Below are 17,268 nucleotides of genomic sequence, written 5' to 3'. Positions count from 1 at the left end.
TGAATTTTTTATGGGAATAATATATTAAACAATGTGGCTCAGTGGTTGAGCGTGGACCTATGAACTGGGAGGTTGTGGTTCGATTCCAGATCAGGGCATGTGCTCGGGTTGGGCAGGAGGCACGGACGAGTGGTGATACTTTCTCATCATTGATGTTTCTACCTCTCTCCTTCTCCCTTCCTCTCTAAAATAATAGAATTATTTTAAAAAATGAAATTAGAAATAGCTTACAACAGATTGAAGGGAGAATGGCAGAAAATAATCTGACAGACATATAAATACACATAAACAAAGTCAGGAATTTGAAACTAAAGAAATAAATATGCAGTACTAGAAAATGAGAGCATTTTGATTTTATGAATCAAATGAATATTGACTGAAAAATATCAAAGGGGTGGTATATATTCTGGAAATTTAAACATGGAGAAAAAGGGGAAAACAAATGATGGGAACAATGTGTTAGAGCTCTCCATTACTGAGGATGTCTAACTACCCACAGGCATGTCTAACACTATATGTGACCTATAAATGAGAAAATTCCCATAACCCTGAAGACTTATTTTAGCAACAATCTTTATGTTCTTAGTTAAAAGACAAAGAGCAGCTCAATATTATTATTTCATATTTTAGGAATAAAAGGAGGGTAGAGTAGGAAACTTCCTACCTTCATATTAAGTTTTTCTATACTACCACTTCTAGGAATATATCCAAAAAAACCAGAAACACCAATCACCCTTATGTTCATAGCAGCACAATTTACCATAGCTAAGATTTGCAAACAGCCTAAATATCCATCAGCAGATGGATGGATTAGAAAACTGTGATACATCTACACAACGGAATACTATTCTGCTGTAAAAAAGAAGGAATTCTTACCATTTGCAACAGCATGGATGGAACTGGAGAGAATTATGCTAAGTGAAATAAGCCAGTCAGTGAAAGATAAATACCATATGATCTCACTCATTTATGGAATACAAGGAACATTATAAACTGTTGAACAAAAATAGATGGAGGCAAAGAAGCATCGAACAGACTGTCAAACTACAGAGGGAAGGTAGGGGAGGGTTGTGGGGGTAAGAGATCAACCGAAGGACTTGTATGCATGCATATAAGCACAACCAATAGATGCAAACACTGGGAGACGAGTGAGGGCAAGTGCCAGGGGATAGGGGAGGCTAGGGGGAGGTCAGTGGAGGAAAAAAGGAGACATGTGTACTACTATTTGTAATACCTTAAACAATAAAAAAATAAAATAAAATCCAGTACTTTTTATAGTATTGTGACACATTTAAGCAAGGTCAAGAAAACCATAGAGCTTTGTAATTTATTCACCAACAAAATTACCTATCTCATCCTATAAATTACCTATTATCCAGATAACTACTCTACAATGCTAGAAGTCGTAAAATAAATAGGCAATATAAACTGTTGGGTAAAATCACTCATTTGGAAACTACTGATTCAAATTATTTTCATGCCTTATTGCAACAAATTAAGTGATAAAGCCTATTCTTTAAGTGCAAATATTAACACTTTCCAGCTTTCTACCCTATACCTGTTACCTGGAGTATCTTTTCCAGGGATTGATAATGAAGCAGCACTTTTGCTCCTGGCTAGTGATGCTTTTGTTGGGGCTATCAGGCGCATGATTAAATCATTCTCCCAAAGATTGGTGTACAGTTGCTGAACTAAATGATGAGAACAAATAAAAAGGATTCAATTTGAAGCCTCACAAACAAATGCCAAGCAAAAAAGAACAATGTGAACTGCTGCAAACAACTTTTTTAGCCTAAAAGTAGAGGCAATGAGAACACATACATAAGAGTGAAACACTACACCTGACAAGACTGCACTGTTAGGGAAGAGTACCTGAATAAAGGGGCAAAGGCCCCAGCATACCACAGCAATGCCAACAAAGGAACCTAGGCAATGTATTTAACAGAATCCAACAGATGGAGTCTTTATGGAGAAACTCACATATGGAGAAAAATGTTGTACATGACAAAACAACTTTGCTAACAATCATACTACTCAAGTCCATTGGCAAAAGCTCCAAGGTATTAACAGAATTATTCTGCAATAAATTTTTATTCTCATAAGGATCGCTGTGACAATGGCATTTGACCCGAATCAACGAAGTGAAGAGTGTTCAGTAAGTGAATGGTTCGGTATGAAACAAAAAGCAACAATCATGTTGCACAGGATAAAGTTAGAGGGAAAAGTATGAGAAAGAAACTACTTTAAATAAAGAAGTATTTCAGTAATAACTGTGATATCTTGCATGCAATAATCAGTGGGGAAAACATTCAGAAAGGAAGGACGTGGGATAACAGAACAAAGCTTTGAGGTTCAAAATATGGCTGGTAATTTAGAACTTCTAAATGCAAATTGATGAAATGCTTAAAGAAAATCAAGTTCTCCAGTACAAAAGTACCTCTTCAACATCTAACATCTACTTTGTCAGCTTCATTAAAGACATCTTGCTCAGATAATGGCAGAATTATGTATTTCATTTAAAGACAGGTTCTCCTAGCTTCAGCCAAATGAACATGCACCACAGTACATTTTTCAGTTAAAGAAGGGAAATTTTGACTTCTACTTTTAGGAATGACTTTACAAGCAACTGAATATTGCCACAAATATATCTCTTTTAAACCACTAAGATTGGTACTTAGAAATAACTACCTACCTGGTCTTCTTTCTAGTTGTTCAGCTTCTGTAGGGTAATGTAGTTTGCTACATTTTTTATTTAAAGACTAGAGGCCTGGTGCACAAAATTCATGCACTGGGGGTGGGGGCGGGGGCTGCGCCTGCACCCCCTCGCAGTCCGGGAGCCCTTGGCAGACATCCCTCTCACAATCTGGGAGCGCTCACACCTTACCGCCTGCCTGCTCACTGCTCCTTATCGCCCACTGCTCCTTACGGCCAGCTTGCTGCTCCTTCGTGCTGCCTCGGAGGCCAGGAGAGGCTAGTGTCACCAACTCTGCGCTTGCCAGCCGTGAGCCCAGCTTCTGGTGGAGCAGCGCTCCCCCTGAGGTAGCATACTGACCACCAGGGGCAGCTCCTGCGTTAAGCGTCTGCTCCCTGGTGGTCAGTGCGCATCATAGTGACCAGTCATTCTGCCATAACAGTCGCTAGGCTTTTATTACATAGATAAGCACCCTTTCTTCTGGAGATCAAGGGCAAAGCACCATTATATTTTACAAGCTGTTTAAATATATTTTGATAGTGAGTCACTCCTTTTTTCAAACATTTTCTATCGTCTCTGCACTTGTTTATAAGAATTTAAATTTTAAATATGATGTAGAGATTCTACATTCCAAAACTTAAAAGTTTACTCTTTAAGTAAGTTATCTAAAATGAAATAAAATTCTTTAGAAAATAGTAAAATTTAAGAGGGTAAATATCTCATACTACCTGACCAAATCAAAGGTCCCAAATTAGGAATATATAACCTTTACTTTTGGACATAATCCATAACATCTATTACTAAAGTAACTTATACTTCAGTTATAACTAGTATTTTTAAACAAAAATGATCATTAATATAGATGTACAATTTTAGCAACCCAAACCATTCATAGGGAAAATAATCTATTTTGTGTAGACACTTTTCCATTTCACTTGAAGTATTCTGGCTCAGAATATTTAGGAATGTCTATTTAATAATTTCTCTTTGGGGGACCTTCCAATTAAAGTACATATTGACAATATAACATAATTTGAAAATTCTTGAATAGATAATATAATTGAACATTATGAATCAAAGAGGTGTAATTGATTCATTCAGGTAATTAAATCACATGTCCTTTATCATCATACTGCAAAAAATGACAAAATGATATAAATAATTATTATGAGGCAGCAATGAGCAGAAGAAAAATAGACTATTTGAATCAGCCAAGATTTAAAACGGGGCTATTTAAAATACTCCAGGCTAGCTTATGAACTTCATTTGAATTTGAAATGTTCATGTCTCCAAATTGAAGAGGTTTCACTTAAATTTGAAGGGATTTTATAAATGTAAGCCACTGCCAATATTGATTTTGTTTTCCCTAGAATCATTTTACAACAGTCATCATTTCAGGGTATGCAATATACTGTACCTTTAAACAAGTTATTTCACAAATTATCTTCCACACATACCTTCTTGCATTAAAAACTGATAAAAATCATTTAAAATTTACTTGGAATTGCTCCTTTAGTGCAATTTAACTAATTATTAACTTCAAAATCATCACCTGTCCAATCTCTTTCATGTCTCATTAATATGGCAAGTAGACAAATCAATGAAAGCATATTAGTGTTTGCTCATTATACTGAAAATGTAATAAATATCTCTGGAGGAAATCTTTGCTAATTCCTCAAAGCAATTAAACAGTGAAACATAGTCAGTGCTTATGAAACAAGATACATTAAAATAAAACTACATAAACATGCCATTGCAATGGATGTTATCTAATTTTGTGAAAGGACTGAGTTAGTGAAAAGTAAATTTATTGTATGACCAGCAAGGTGCTACAAAAAAATCTTCCCACATTCATTTATGAATGGACCTGGGCTAAAATAATTAAAGTGCTTTGGGAAAGCATACTGAGGGTAACAGTGGTAAGAGGATCACCTTTTTTTAGACCAATATAAGAAAAAATCTGATGCACGCACACTGACACATGAAATACCTCATAAGCAATCTTTGGAAACTGTACAAGTCCTAAAAGTACAAATAGCATAATGTAAGTATGAACAAAACAAATATCACTGTCAACATATCAAAACTATAATATTTCGACAAATTGGAAATCTCTCTAAGTTAATCACTGCTACAATTAATTATACTAATTTAAATTAGATCCAGAATCTTTTTTTTTTGTACTGGAATTTTATAGCAATCACCATTGTTCCCAAAACTGTCAAGGCACCTAATAATACAAAAAAGCACTTTTTAATTCAAATTACAATTACACCTATTTCTCAATTCATAAGGTATAAAAGAGGTATTTCTTCTTGTTAATGGCTAAGTTTGAAGGAATGTTATAGAATGTTTACCATGTTTTTTTCCTGCCAAGACCATTTCTATTTTTATTTCCAGAAATAAAAAGGACTTTTTAAATTGATGGGTATGCTTACCTAATCCATTTCAATTATCAGTGAGTATCACCATGTGTTAGAAGCCAGAAATGGTCATTGACACACACTCAGATATTGAAAATAAGGAATACTAATTAAAAGGGCAAACACCAGGAGCAAAGGGTATTTGAAGTAGTCATAGTAGATAAATTCATTGGGGTTTTAACTATAAAAGCAGAATGGGAATTACACGTGCCTGTCAACTTTACAAGGCTGTTGTGAATAACATATATAAAGAAGATCAATTTGTCGACTGCTATATATAAATATATTTCCTTATATGAGGTAATATTCATGAAACTTAATGAAAATTGAATGACTAGCTTAACTAGTCCCTAGAAAAAAATCATTTCATTTATAGGTTAGAAAGAAAAAGAATTAATTTTAAAATAAATTATTGTGTCACTTAACAGTGATGACTTTTGGTCAAAATGTTTCACATTCTCAATGTCAATAATCAGAGAAATGCAAATTAAAACTACAATGAGATATCACCTCACACCTGTCAGAATGGTTATCATTAATAAATCAACGAACATGTTAGCGAAGATTTGGAGAAAGGGAACACTAGTACATTGTTGGTGGGAATGCAGACTGGTGCAGCCACTATAGAAAACAGTATGGAGTTTCCTCAAAAAACTGGAAATGGGACTGCCACTTGATCCAATGATCCCACTTCTAGGAATATATCCTAAGAACCCTGAAACACCAATTAGGAAGAATATATGCACCACTATGTCCATAGAAGCATTATTTACCATAGCTAAGATTTGGAAACAGGCCAAGTGCCCACCAACAGATAAATGGGTAAAAAAGCTGTGGTACATCTACACCAGGGGTCCTCAAACTTTTTAAACAGGGGACCAGTTCACTGTCCCTCAGACCGTTGGAGGGCCGGACTATAGTTTAAAAAAAAACTATGAACAAATTCCTATGCACACTGCACGGGAATACTATGCAGCTGTAAAAAAGAAAAAAAAGAAAAAAGGTCTCTTACCCTTTGAGATAGCATAGATGGACCTGGATATTATCATGATAAGTGAAATAAGCCAATCAGATAAAGACAAATATCACATGATCTCACTTATTTGAACAAATAATGAACAAAATAAATGAACCAACAAAATAAGTCAAGAGGCATGAAACAGACTGACATATCTCAGGAGGGAGGAGGTGATGAGGAGATAAACTAAAGAACTTAAATACTTATATGCATAGCCCAAGGACACAGAAAATAATGTGGTCAAGGCCTGGGGGTGGGTGGGGACTGGGTAGATGGGTAGAGGAGGGTAAAGGGTGGAAGGAATATGGGGGACATCTGTAATACTGTCGGTAATTATATATATATATATATTTTTTTTTTAATTTTTTCAAGTAATAAAAAGAAAAACAAAATATATTTTACATTAGGCTACCTGAGCCCAACAAACCCTTCTGATTAATACACAAATCAGCCCAGTCAGCATGGCTCAGGTTATAACCTCCTGGTTATGTTCCTGATTAGGGCACATGCCCAGGTTGTGGGCTCGATCACCAGTGTGGGCATGCAAGAGGCAGGAGATCAATGATTTTCGATGCTCTATCCACTGAGCCAAACCGTTTTCGGCCAATGATTCTCTCTTATCATTGCTGTTTCTAGCTCTCTCCTTTCCTCTTTGAAATCAATAAAAATATATATCTTTTAAAAATACACAAATCACAAAAAGAATTTATACTAATATTTATATGATATGTTGATTTTATATATACATACATTGATAGTTATATTGATATACTGATGAAAATACAAAATAGTAATGACCATCTCTATTGTAAAACAATGTGGTACTCTTCTGTAATAAATCTAAATGTGGCACAATCTAAAGAAATGGTACTGTAAAAATACATATAAAGAATTGATTTCTTTGATTTGAAATTCAGTGGAATACATGAAATAACTACTTACTCTTGGCAATAGAATTCTGAACACCAGGAGATGATAGTGTCATTTGTTTGTGTGATCCAGAAGTATCCTCTTCTAGTTTTTCAGTAGATACAGACCGTTTCTTGACTGAGAAAAGACAGAATTTTTACTGCATTCATATTTTTAAAAAGCATCATTAGTTGAAACAGAATGAGTTCGTGATGTAGTTCTATGGAGCCTAAGCAGGCATTAATTAAGTACACAATGTGAGTCATTCCTTAAAAGCTATGTAATTTAACTTTTTATGAAATTGTGTAGAGTTATGTCACATGTAGCATAATTTACAGTATGTTACTAGTAAACAGGGCAGAACTATTTTAAAACTATCATTGGAAAAAGTGTGTCAAGCTTGTTTGTTATTAATCATTTTATACTACCTGTAAGTTTAACTGAGTAAGACTTTGAATATACTGGATAAAATAAAGTTACAAAATTTGCACCTTTTTCTTTTGCAATCTCACAACACAGGTGAAATAGTATGCATGTCAAAAAGTACATTGGGGCATTTTCATTTAAGATAAAAAACTCAAAACCTTGTGGTAAATGCAACTTTATACTAATAGACAATATTTAAACATCAGCATGAATGAACTTAAAGTCTGTTGTATTAATTACCCGTTTTACTTTCAGAGTTCACTGTCGTAGAGCCTTCCCATGACCATCTTTTTTGACGTTGTTCAATACGATTGCTCCGCTCCAATGTACGAGAGACAACAGCTTTGAATTTCTCCTATTTGAAATAAATGCAATAGTATGGTAGTTCCCAGAGGGAAGGAGGTGGAGGGTAATAAAGAGTAAAGGGATCCAAATATATGGTAACAGAAGATTAATAGAGTTTGGGTGGTGACACTCAATGCAATATACAGATAGATCATGTATCATAGAAATGTACACTTGAAACCTACATGACCCTATTTACCAGTCACTCCAATAAATTTAATAAAATAAAATTTTAAAAAATTAAATAAATGCCAAATTAATTATTAAATGCCAACAATTTTTACATATTCTTTTTAGTGGTTAGTATACTTTTGATCTGTGGGTTATAAAACAACACCATCATCAAATTTTTCTATCAGGAAAATTTCTTTTTTATCAGGTAAAAGTTAAAAATAGAGACATGTCTCGCCTGTCCGGTGTGACTCAGTGGATGAGTGTCGACCCATGAACTAAGAGGTCACTGGATCAATTCCTGGTCAGGGCACATGCCAGGTTGCGGGCTCCATCTCCAGTAGGGGGCGGGCAGAAGGCAGCCAATCTATGTTTCTATCCCACTATCCCTCTCCCTTCCTCTTTCTCTCTCAAATCAATTAAAAAGAAACATTTAAAAATAGAGACATGTCTCAGGTATCAATCAATATCAGTGCTTCTACTGAATATTTAGGTTTTAATCTTATAAATCTGAATTGAAGAACTGTGCTTCCCTCTGCTTATATCATTAGGAAAATTAGAACCAAAATTTGCAGCCTATTTCTACCAACTATACAAAGACTGAGGGTCCAATTTTGTGTTTACTAATCATACATTATGTTCTATTATTTTCCCCTCTGCTTGATTCCCTCAAGTACCCATCACCTGGTTGTGGCATGTATATATTTTTTAAATATACCCATTTATAACATTTTAAATTCTGGTGTTAACTAATCCGGTTTTTAAAAAAATAATAAGTGTGTTTGTCTTGAGCTCAACTTCAATTTAAACTTCTCAGGATAACAGCTACACAAATGTCAATGTCAGAGGGTAGCAAAACAACTCCACTGTCAGAAACGAGATGGTTTTCTTTACTCAGATATTTTCAATATCTGTGCTGAAATATACCAGATGAAAAAAAATCAACTTCAGGACCAGGTTTTCTATTTTTCCCTGACAGCCACTGTTTCTTAGCAACACCATCCTTACAATGTCCCCACCGTTTCTGAGGGCAAAGAGGGTAAACATAACAGGAAAATGGAGAATCATCCGTATCCTCTGAGAGTAGCAATCACAATTCTTGAAATAAAATTTATTTAAAAATGCATCTATGGGCAGTATTTTAAAATTATATTTCTACCAGAAAATCGTCCTAAATTACTTGGAAACCAGAATTTCTAAAAGCAGAAATTCATCTTGTATTAGTTGAGAACATTACTGATTTCTAAGAATTCTATCCTGCTATTTCCAAATGCATTGATTTTCAAATGAACCTGTGCTCTCAGGTTCCTTCCTGCATCTGTGGCTCAGAAATATCTATCATCCCTCCTCAGCACCATCGAGTGTGGGGTTTTCCCCTGATCTACCTGCAGCCTACTTATAGTGTCCCATGTCCCTGCTCTACTCCCTTACATTAGCTCTCTGGTGTTGAATCTTTTGGCCTTGTCTCGTCTTTCTGTCTCTTTTCCTGCCATGTTTCTGGCTTCCTTTCTGTCTACAGTTCCATTTTCTTCTCTTCTGTGTTTTCTCTGATTCCTCTTTCTCTAAGATGTTATTTTTTTTTCTCAGTCCCTGAGATTGCCTCTCTCCTCCAGGATCCCTCCCCAATTCCGCAGTTTTCTGTTTTACTTTATTTGGTTCTATGTCTCTACTTAGTTCATATTCATTCTCATTCATTCTCTCTCTCTCCTTTCTCTTTAACATAGATAAGTAAATTAAGGAGACGTCTCACAGAGGAAAAGGAAATGACCGAAATTCTAAATGAGAGTCCATCAAATACTGGAATGTGAAAAAAGACAGGATAAGAAACCACAGAAAAGGCTCAGAAAGACAGAGAAAGTGATAGTGGATCACGGATGGGGAAGAAATGGCACAAGGACAGTCCTAGAATAAGAAAGATCCACAGCCCTGGCCAGTTTGGCTCAGTGGATAGAGTGTCAGCCTGCAGATGGAAAGGTTCCGGGTTCGATTCCTGTCAAGGACATATGCCCAGGTTGCAGGCTCCATCCCCAGTAGGGGGCGTGCAGGAGGCACCCAATCAATAGTTCTCTGTCATCATTGTTGTTTCTGTCTCTCTCCCTCTTTCTTCCTCCCTGAAATCAATAAAAATATATTTTAAAAAAAGATCCAAAGATGGAGGTAGGTGTTGGGAGTGAGGCACAAGCAAGAGCAACTGTGTGCACAAGGAAGGAGGAAAAGTGAATACCAGAAAAAGACACAGAGGATAAGATTCATGGTGGAGAAATAGAACCAAAGAAAAAAGAAAAAGAAATGTAAAAATTAGAGCAAGAGAAAGAGAGGAATATAAAAACACACATACTGAGAGAATAGCAGGCAGAAAGTGCAAAGATGAGCAGAGAAAAAGAGAGAAACTAAAACAAAGAAAAGTGAGGCACTTCAGACAGAGAACCAGAAGACAGACTACGACTTGCTTAGGGACACTTGAGAATCACCGGAATAAAGAAAAGAGAGTATGCCCGCAAGAAAAAGAAGGGTGTCACAAAGAATTTGCTGGATTCAGAAGAAAGAATCAATTTACTCAGAGTAAAGTAGTGGAATGACCTACAGGAGAAAAATTTGGTGTCAGAGAGAATCATACAGAATGAGACAGGAGCGAGATGTCCATGTACAAGTGATAAAGGACAAACTGAGTAAAGAGGGACAGAAGGGGAAAAGAGAGGGTATCACAAAGGCAGTGACTCATGCCAAGAGAGTGCCAAAGACACTAACAAAGAGTCCAGAAAGGAAAATAGAGCACTGGGCCACAAAACGGACAGAAAGAAGGGAATGTGACAAATGAACTAGAGGGAAGGAGGAGAGATACACAGAGAGAGTGTGTACACACAAGAGGGAATGAGGTGAATGCGTAACAGTAATTTGGCTAGGACTCAGTCATGCAATTAGAGTTGTAAGAAGTAAGCCCATCAGATGGGGCCTTGTCAGGGAGGGCCAGACTGTGGGTCTGTGCATAATAGGAACTGGGCCAATACTGAAAGCTTTCTGGTAGGAGAGAGAGCCTCTCAGAGTAAACCCCAGGCCACAGGCACCCCGTGTGCCATGCTCTGAAGGTGGACAGGGTTCTTGTCCTGGATCTGCAAGGCTCCTCTTTACCTAGGCCAGTGGATCTCAATACTCGGATCTGATTGAGACAGGAGCAAGAGTCTCTAATATTGAGGGGAAGAAATGAAGAAATGGGATTGGTTCCCTTCCCACAGGTTGGCCCAATAAAGGCAGAGACAGGCTTAAAAAAAAGTATTCCGCCCAGTCAGCATAGCTCAGTGGTTGAGCATTGACCTATGAACCAAGAGGTAGCAGTTCATTGATGTTTCTATCTCTATCTCTCTCTCCCTTGCTCTCTTAAATCAATAAAAATATATTTTAAACAAAAAGTATTGCAGACCCAGGCAACACATTATATCATCTGATTAATAGGCTAGAAAAATATGTACCCTTTCTTCCTGTAATTTTTGTTTTCGCTTTTCTTCAGCAGATAGTCTTCGCTGTTCATCTTTCTGTTTTTGTTCACGCAGCTTTCGTTGTTTTTCTTCCATCTGTTTTTCATACTGGATCTTGGACTTTCTTTCTTTTTCAAGTAGTTGTGTTTCTTTAGTAGCTGAAATATTCCAAATACAAGGTATAAGATCCAGAAAATATTAGTTTTCCACATTACACACAAAGGAGAAAGTCAATATATCTCATTTTCTTTCTTAAAAAAACAACAACATGCACCTAATAAATAAACATTTATTGTATAAGTGTGGCCACCAAACAAAAACACCAAAGAACTAAATTAGCTTAGATGACTCTCATCCTGTCTGAATTTAAATTTAAATTCCAAATTAAAGAAATGTAGTTGCCGTAGACCAATTCCAGCATGTCATAATTTTAAGAGTTTCATCAAAAGGTTGATGAAACTTGGGGACTCAACAGGGTTGAGTCACAGATGTAGTCACCATCTGGGAATGGCTATCGGCATCTCCCCAAACCTGAATAAGAAACTGATTGTGGCTGCCAGACAGTTAAAGGGCATCTTAATCTATGTTATTGCCTCCTACTGGCCAAACACTTGAACAGCCGTAGGCTATCCCCCAAACTGACAATGCCTCTGTACCCTTTGAAACCTTACCCATTGAAGTGTATTATCTCCACCTTGCCTTAGGACAAATTGTGTTAATAAAAGCAAGGGTCCTAGACAAGGAGGCACTCTTCAGTTCCTTTAGCTGAAGGTCCTCTGACCCCCAATGCCTTTCAAAATTATATCTTGTCTCTGGACTCTTTATTAGTCTCTGGATTTCTGTCATCTACGCGCAGCCCCTTTTCCAGATTCCTGAACACTTCTTGATGCTGGGACATGAACCCCGGCATGTAGTTTCATACATTTGACGTTTCTGCTGATTTGAGCTCAAGTTAAGCATTAAAACAATAATTTTTAAAGACTACATGGCAAGAATGGATTTTTTTCCCTTCAACTAGGAAACTTCTTTTAAAAGCCTCCTCATCTATACAGGCCATATTAAGCATGCCAATCATGGGCTTTGTCACATATTACATTTTGATGTTTTCCTATATTCAAATTTTCCCTAGTTTAAGCTTGGAGAGCATCTAGCAGTTATAAAATAGTCTCCGGCTTAGAGCTAGGAAGAAACAGCTCCTTATCAAAACAGTGGTAATTGATATTCCATTTGAATACTAGTAAAGTTGGGCAATAGTATTGTCAGTGGATTTGTAAGACCAGAGGAGAAAAATACACAGTTGAAAAAGTATTTTTTCAAGGTGTAAAAAGATTATACTTTTAGATCTCAACTGATCCACAGTTACACTTGAGAAGCATAGCAATCAGTGAAAGATTCTATGTTAGGATTCTTAGCAGTTTCATTTTCATGTTTAGTATTACTTTACTGAAATCCCATTCTGCTGTTTCTACAAATGTTTAAGAGATATTCATACCTTAGTTTTCAGAAAATTAAAGCTAACAGAAATTACTACTTCAAAAACTAAACAACCGCAGTTAAATTTTTTTCATGGGCCTTCTTTATCTGATTTAATACAAACATTTAACCCAATATAATACATACTGTAAAAAGTAAGATCTATCATATAATCAGACTAGGAAAAGTAAGTAAAAGCCAATTTGGAAATATATGACCTTAACATAAAATTCATTCATTAATTTTTTAAAAAAGTCTAAAATATACCATCCTGTTGTCTTCTTTTTTCTTCTCTGCGCTCCTTGGCTAATTTTTGTTTTATATCATTTTTAAGCACAGATCCATCTAGCACTAAAAAAGAAAAGAATATAATTGGACATTAATAGGATATCAAAATTTTAATGATGTGATACTTTGACATCTTCCAAAGCATTCTAGGAATTATACCTGGTTTACATACTGATCTTGTATTTGAGGATTGGGGTGGAAGGGAGCTAAATCCACTCTGATTGCGTCTTTCTTGAGCAATGGCATTAGCAGCAACTACTAAAATACAGGGAGATAAATAAAAGGGGTTGGATATTAAGATTACAAACAGCTAATACAGGGGGCTGCAAAGCACAGCCAATTGTGCCTTTGATGATAAAATGTAGCATATCTTCCATAAAGAGAAGTCATAAGACATAGTGAGTTCATGATGTTCAACAATAATTTCACAAAAAATTAAAAGTGTATGCTGTGGATGTGACAGCATAACTGTGACATAAAGAGAGCTGTTAGTGGAAGTAGCAAGACAAATTTGTGGATGAGTAGTAGCTAGTGATTAATAGCTGTCAGAAATGCATCAAAGACATTCTGCCAAGTGCTAGAAAAATTGAGCTGGCAAGGAATTGTTAAAAATGTTTCGCCATAACCTGGGACTTTAGAAAACATTTAGAGTTTATGGATATTAATTTGGAAGCAAAAGTGTCAACAGTGATATCCTCAGAGATCGGCCCAATATTAAGGAGTACATTTATAAATGACCTAGATCAGGGGCTTTCTACACTGGCTGCAGCCACCTAAACTGCTTTAAAAAAATTAGCAATGCCTGCCCCTCCCAGCCCCCACTCTCTGGGGGGTGGGACCCAGGCCTTTGCAGTTGCAAAAAGCTCTATTCTGATGCATAGTGAAGGTGATGAACCACTCAAGGAATTTCCAGTGATGGCATTACTCTAGGTAGAAAAATGTCAAGCAAACAAATGTAAATTATACAATACAAATTTACATATGTCTTGAGTAAATAGGTAGAAAATTGAAAAATAAACTTCAATAAGAGGGATGGGGGATGGGTGGAAAAGGTGAAGAGGAATATAGTCAATAATAGTGTGATAAGTTTATAGGGTGACACATGATTACTAGATTTAGTGTGATCCCATTGTAAAGGTGTATAAATATCAAATCACTACATTGTACACCTGAAACTAATATAATATTGCATACCAACTATTTTTAAATTTAAAAAATAAATAAAATAAACTTCAATAGGGGTATAAGAAAAGGGGAGCACAATTTGAGAGAAAGTAAGAAAAACTACAATTCTAGCGTGATACACATATAATTTATTATAAAGGATTTCCTGAAACCTTTAATTCCATGTATGGCTGTTTCTAAAATGCCCCGCAATACTGGGCATCTTCAGGAAGGATCTGTAGAATAACAATGAAAATTCTTTTCTACCTTTGAATGAAAGCATAAGAAATATGGCCCCGTGATACTGCATACAACTCTGATTTCTATATATCAAGGAAAATATAACAGCTGAAGGTGGGCAATAAAAACAATTAAGGTAACAGAGGTGCTGTCCTTGTACTCATAGAATGAATGGACTCTGAGATGTTAGTTGCCACTGAAGAAAGATATTTGAGAGTCATTTTACAGAGTAACCTTGAAAAGTGACATCATAATGGCTGCCATAGGGATCACCATTTCAAAAAGGAAAAAGGATTTTTTTACCCCAGAGACCTAACAGCTCAGATAATACATGACCTAGCTAAATTTGAAAATTAGATTCTTCTCACCTTCCTTAATAATTCAACTACTGGCAATTTTGTAGACCACAATTACCCTTTCAATTTGAGTACTAATATATTAAGAAAAATTTTTTACAGTCTAGAAATTAATCCCTCTACATACTCCCTCCAACTTTTGCACATTCAGTATTCTTAGAAGTCTCAAGGAAAGTCCATATTTTGGCACAATTTAGCTAACCAAAAGAACAATTTCTCTCAAAATGTACAATTTTATCAGGTTTATAGATTTCATTAAACAGAAATAACCTTAGAATTAACTATGGAGGGAATAATGAACCAAACCATATAAAGGTTAATGTGGTAATATAACATCAACCTTGATTTTTCGATCTTTATATCAAATTCCTACTGGCAATAAATATATTCACCAAAAGGTAAATAAAGCATTTACCTTAAAAAAAAAAGAAAAGAAAAAAGAAAGCACTATTATGCTGGGGCTAAGACAGGACTACATTTAAAGAAAAAGTGTAAAAGACATTACAAAAAGAAAACCAATCTCCTGTGGGGGAAAATTTACAATTAATCATGCTATCTAGCCCAATATAAGCCTCAGAATTAAATGAAAAAAATATATAGGTGCCACTAGGATGCCCAAGTTAAAGAATGCTTATACTTAGTAGGTTTTTAAAAGATGTCATTGAGATTCTGAAGCCCCCTTTGCACATAAAACATTTTAGCTCATTACTGACTTCATGTAGAAAATTTCTGCTTCTCTCTGGCCCTCTTCCTCAGCACATACACATACACACACGATCACATACATAAATACATACACACACACAATCTGTGTCACTAGAGTTCTGCTCCATTAGGGCAAACTAAATGCAAGAAAGAACACAACATGACTAGTAAAGAATGGTCATCTTCCTAAGACTGCACACAAGCACAGCCAACCCCAAATGCTAAATCCCATGAGATGTCAATGATACACACCCCATACTTATTCAGCAATTCTATATTGATTGCCACAGAGGTTGCTCTTGAATCCCTCTCAGAATTCAACATAAAATCTGTAGCCCTACCTGCCCATGACCTTTCCTCCCCATGATCCTTTCTTCTGTACTCATCAGAAATATTAGATCACAAAAACTATTTTATTAGGTAGGAAAGGGCATAGATTGCAAAAAATTATTGAACCGGGTTTTTTATTTTTATAAAAAGCTATGGTTGTGGCAGAGAACCATGCCATGAAACTGGTACAGATGAACAAATTTAGTGCTAGTCACTGTTATTTGGGCAACAGAATAAAAAGAAGCAACTCCTACCAAGTGCCAAAACATCTCATTGACTCTGTCCCCATCAAGAAATGCTGAGACCAGGAAGGCAGTTCTGGTTAAGCATGTGCTGCTTTCAATTTCTATCATAAAATGGGCAGCAAGGATGTTGGTCAACTAAGATTCTGTGTTAAGCCTTTTTTTGCATGGCTTTTTGTAAGTTTTTCGTTTGAAATACTGTCAATTCAAGCAACTGTCCTATACCAGATTTTCAGATATTTTTCAAAGTTCAATACACAAATGTTTTGGGGGATTATCCGGAATGCTGGTTATTTTAAATCAATGATATAAAGCAAGGTGAGAGAGCTTTAGGTGTCCTTAAGCAATAACACAAATGTGAATTTATTGCAAACTGTCTCTTGAGAGACAGAAAAGAGTTTTCTCCCGATGGAAAGTGTATTTGCTTCTGACATTCTTTGGGGAGTTCATTCAGAGCGTTCTGAAATAACATAAATCTAAATTAATTTTTCAATTGCAAATGAAAAAAACTCCCTAAGGATTTCAGTAAAAATCAATAAGATAGTTTTATTCAAGCTCATACAGGAGGAAACCACCCTGAGAACTGGCGAAAAGCGACCTGCTACAAGCAAGAAATACTACCTCCCTCAGGTAGTGAAACAGTCTCGTGGGCTAAGAAATGCGCTGCCAAACTTTTCAAAATTAACGATTTGGGGCGGGGGAATCTTTTTGGCGTTGGGGTAAGTTTAGGAGAAGTAATCAGTTCAGCCTAGGGTCTGCAAGATGTCCCAGGAAAGGTGACATCTTGGCGGAATCCTGTGAATCAGAAGGTAGAGAGAGCCACGTTTTACCCCAACTTAGGCTTCCTCTCCATCCGACCTTGACCAGGAGGGTGCCAGAGGTAAGCTTTTGGAGAGGCGTGGATTGCGACCGTGGGAAAGAACCAGAGCGCGAGCGCCCTGGGCAGAAGGAAAACTCCAACCACTGATGCTGGGAGGGCTGCGCCTGGCCGCGGAGGGGGCCCCGGTGCAAGG

The 17,268-nt window shown here is 36.3% G+C and overlaps 1 protein-coding gene across 1 annotated transcript in view; it reads right to left on the bottom strand.

Moving 5' to 3' along the window:
* The window catches only part of MAP7D3 (MAP7 domain containing 3), a 31,861-nt gene extending 15,813 nt beyond the window's left edge, over positions 1-16,048 (bottom strand). The window contains exons 1-7 of the mRNA XM_006774703.2: positions 16,025-16,048; positions 13,378-13,528; positions 13,198-13,281; positions 11,452-11,615; positions 7,709-7,823; positions 7,076-7,180; positions 1,566-1,691 (exon numbers count right to left, since the gene is read on the bottom strand). Of these exons, the coding sequence (XP_006774766.1) occupies positions 1,566-1,691; positions 7,076-7,180; positions 7,709-7,823; positions 11,452-11,615; positions 13,198-13,281; positions 13,378-13,528; positions 16,025-16,048 (769 nt within the window). The remainder of the gene's footprint in view (positions 1-1,565; positions 1,692-7,075; positions 7,181-7,708; positions 7,824-11,451; positions 11,616-13,197; positions 13,282-13,377; positions 13,529-16,024) is intronic.
* Between the last annotated feature and the right edge of the window lie 1,220 nt (positions 16,049-17,268).

This window comes from Myotis davidii, unplaced genomic scaffold, assembly GCF_000327345.1.
Source record: "Myotis davidii unplaced genomic scaffold, ASM32734v1 scaffold1208, whole genome shotgun sequence".
In the NCBI taxonomy this organism is placed as follows: Eukaryota; Metazoa; Chordata; class Mammalia; order Chiroptera; family Vespertilionidae; genus Myotis; species Myotis davidii.
The sequence above is the reverse complement of the archived record's forward strand: the minus strand, read 5'-3'. Positions and strand labels throughout refer to the sequence as shown.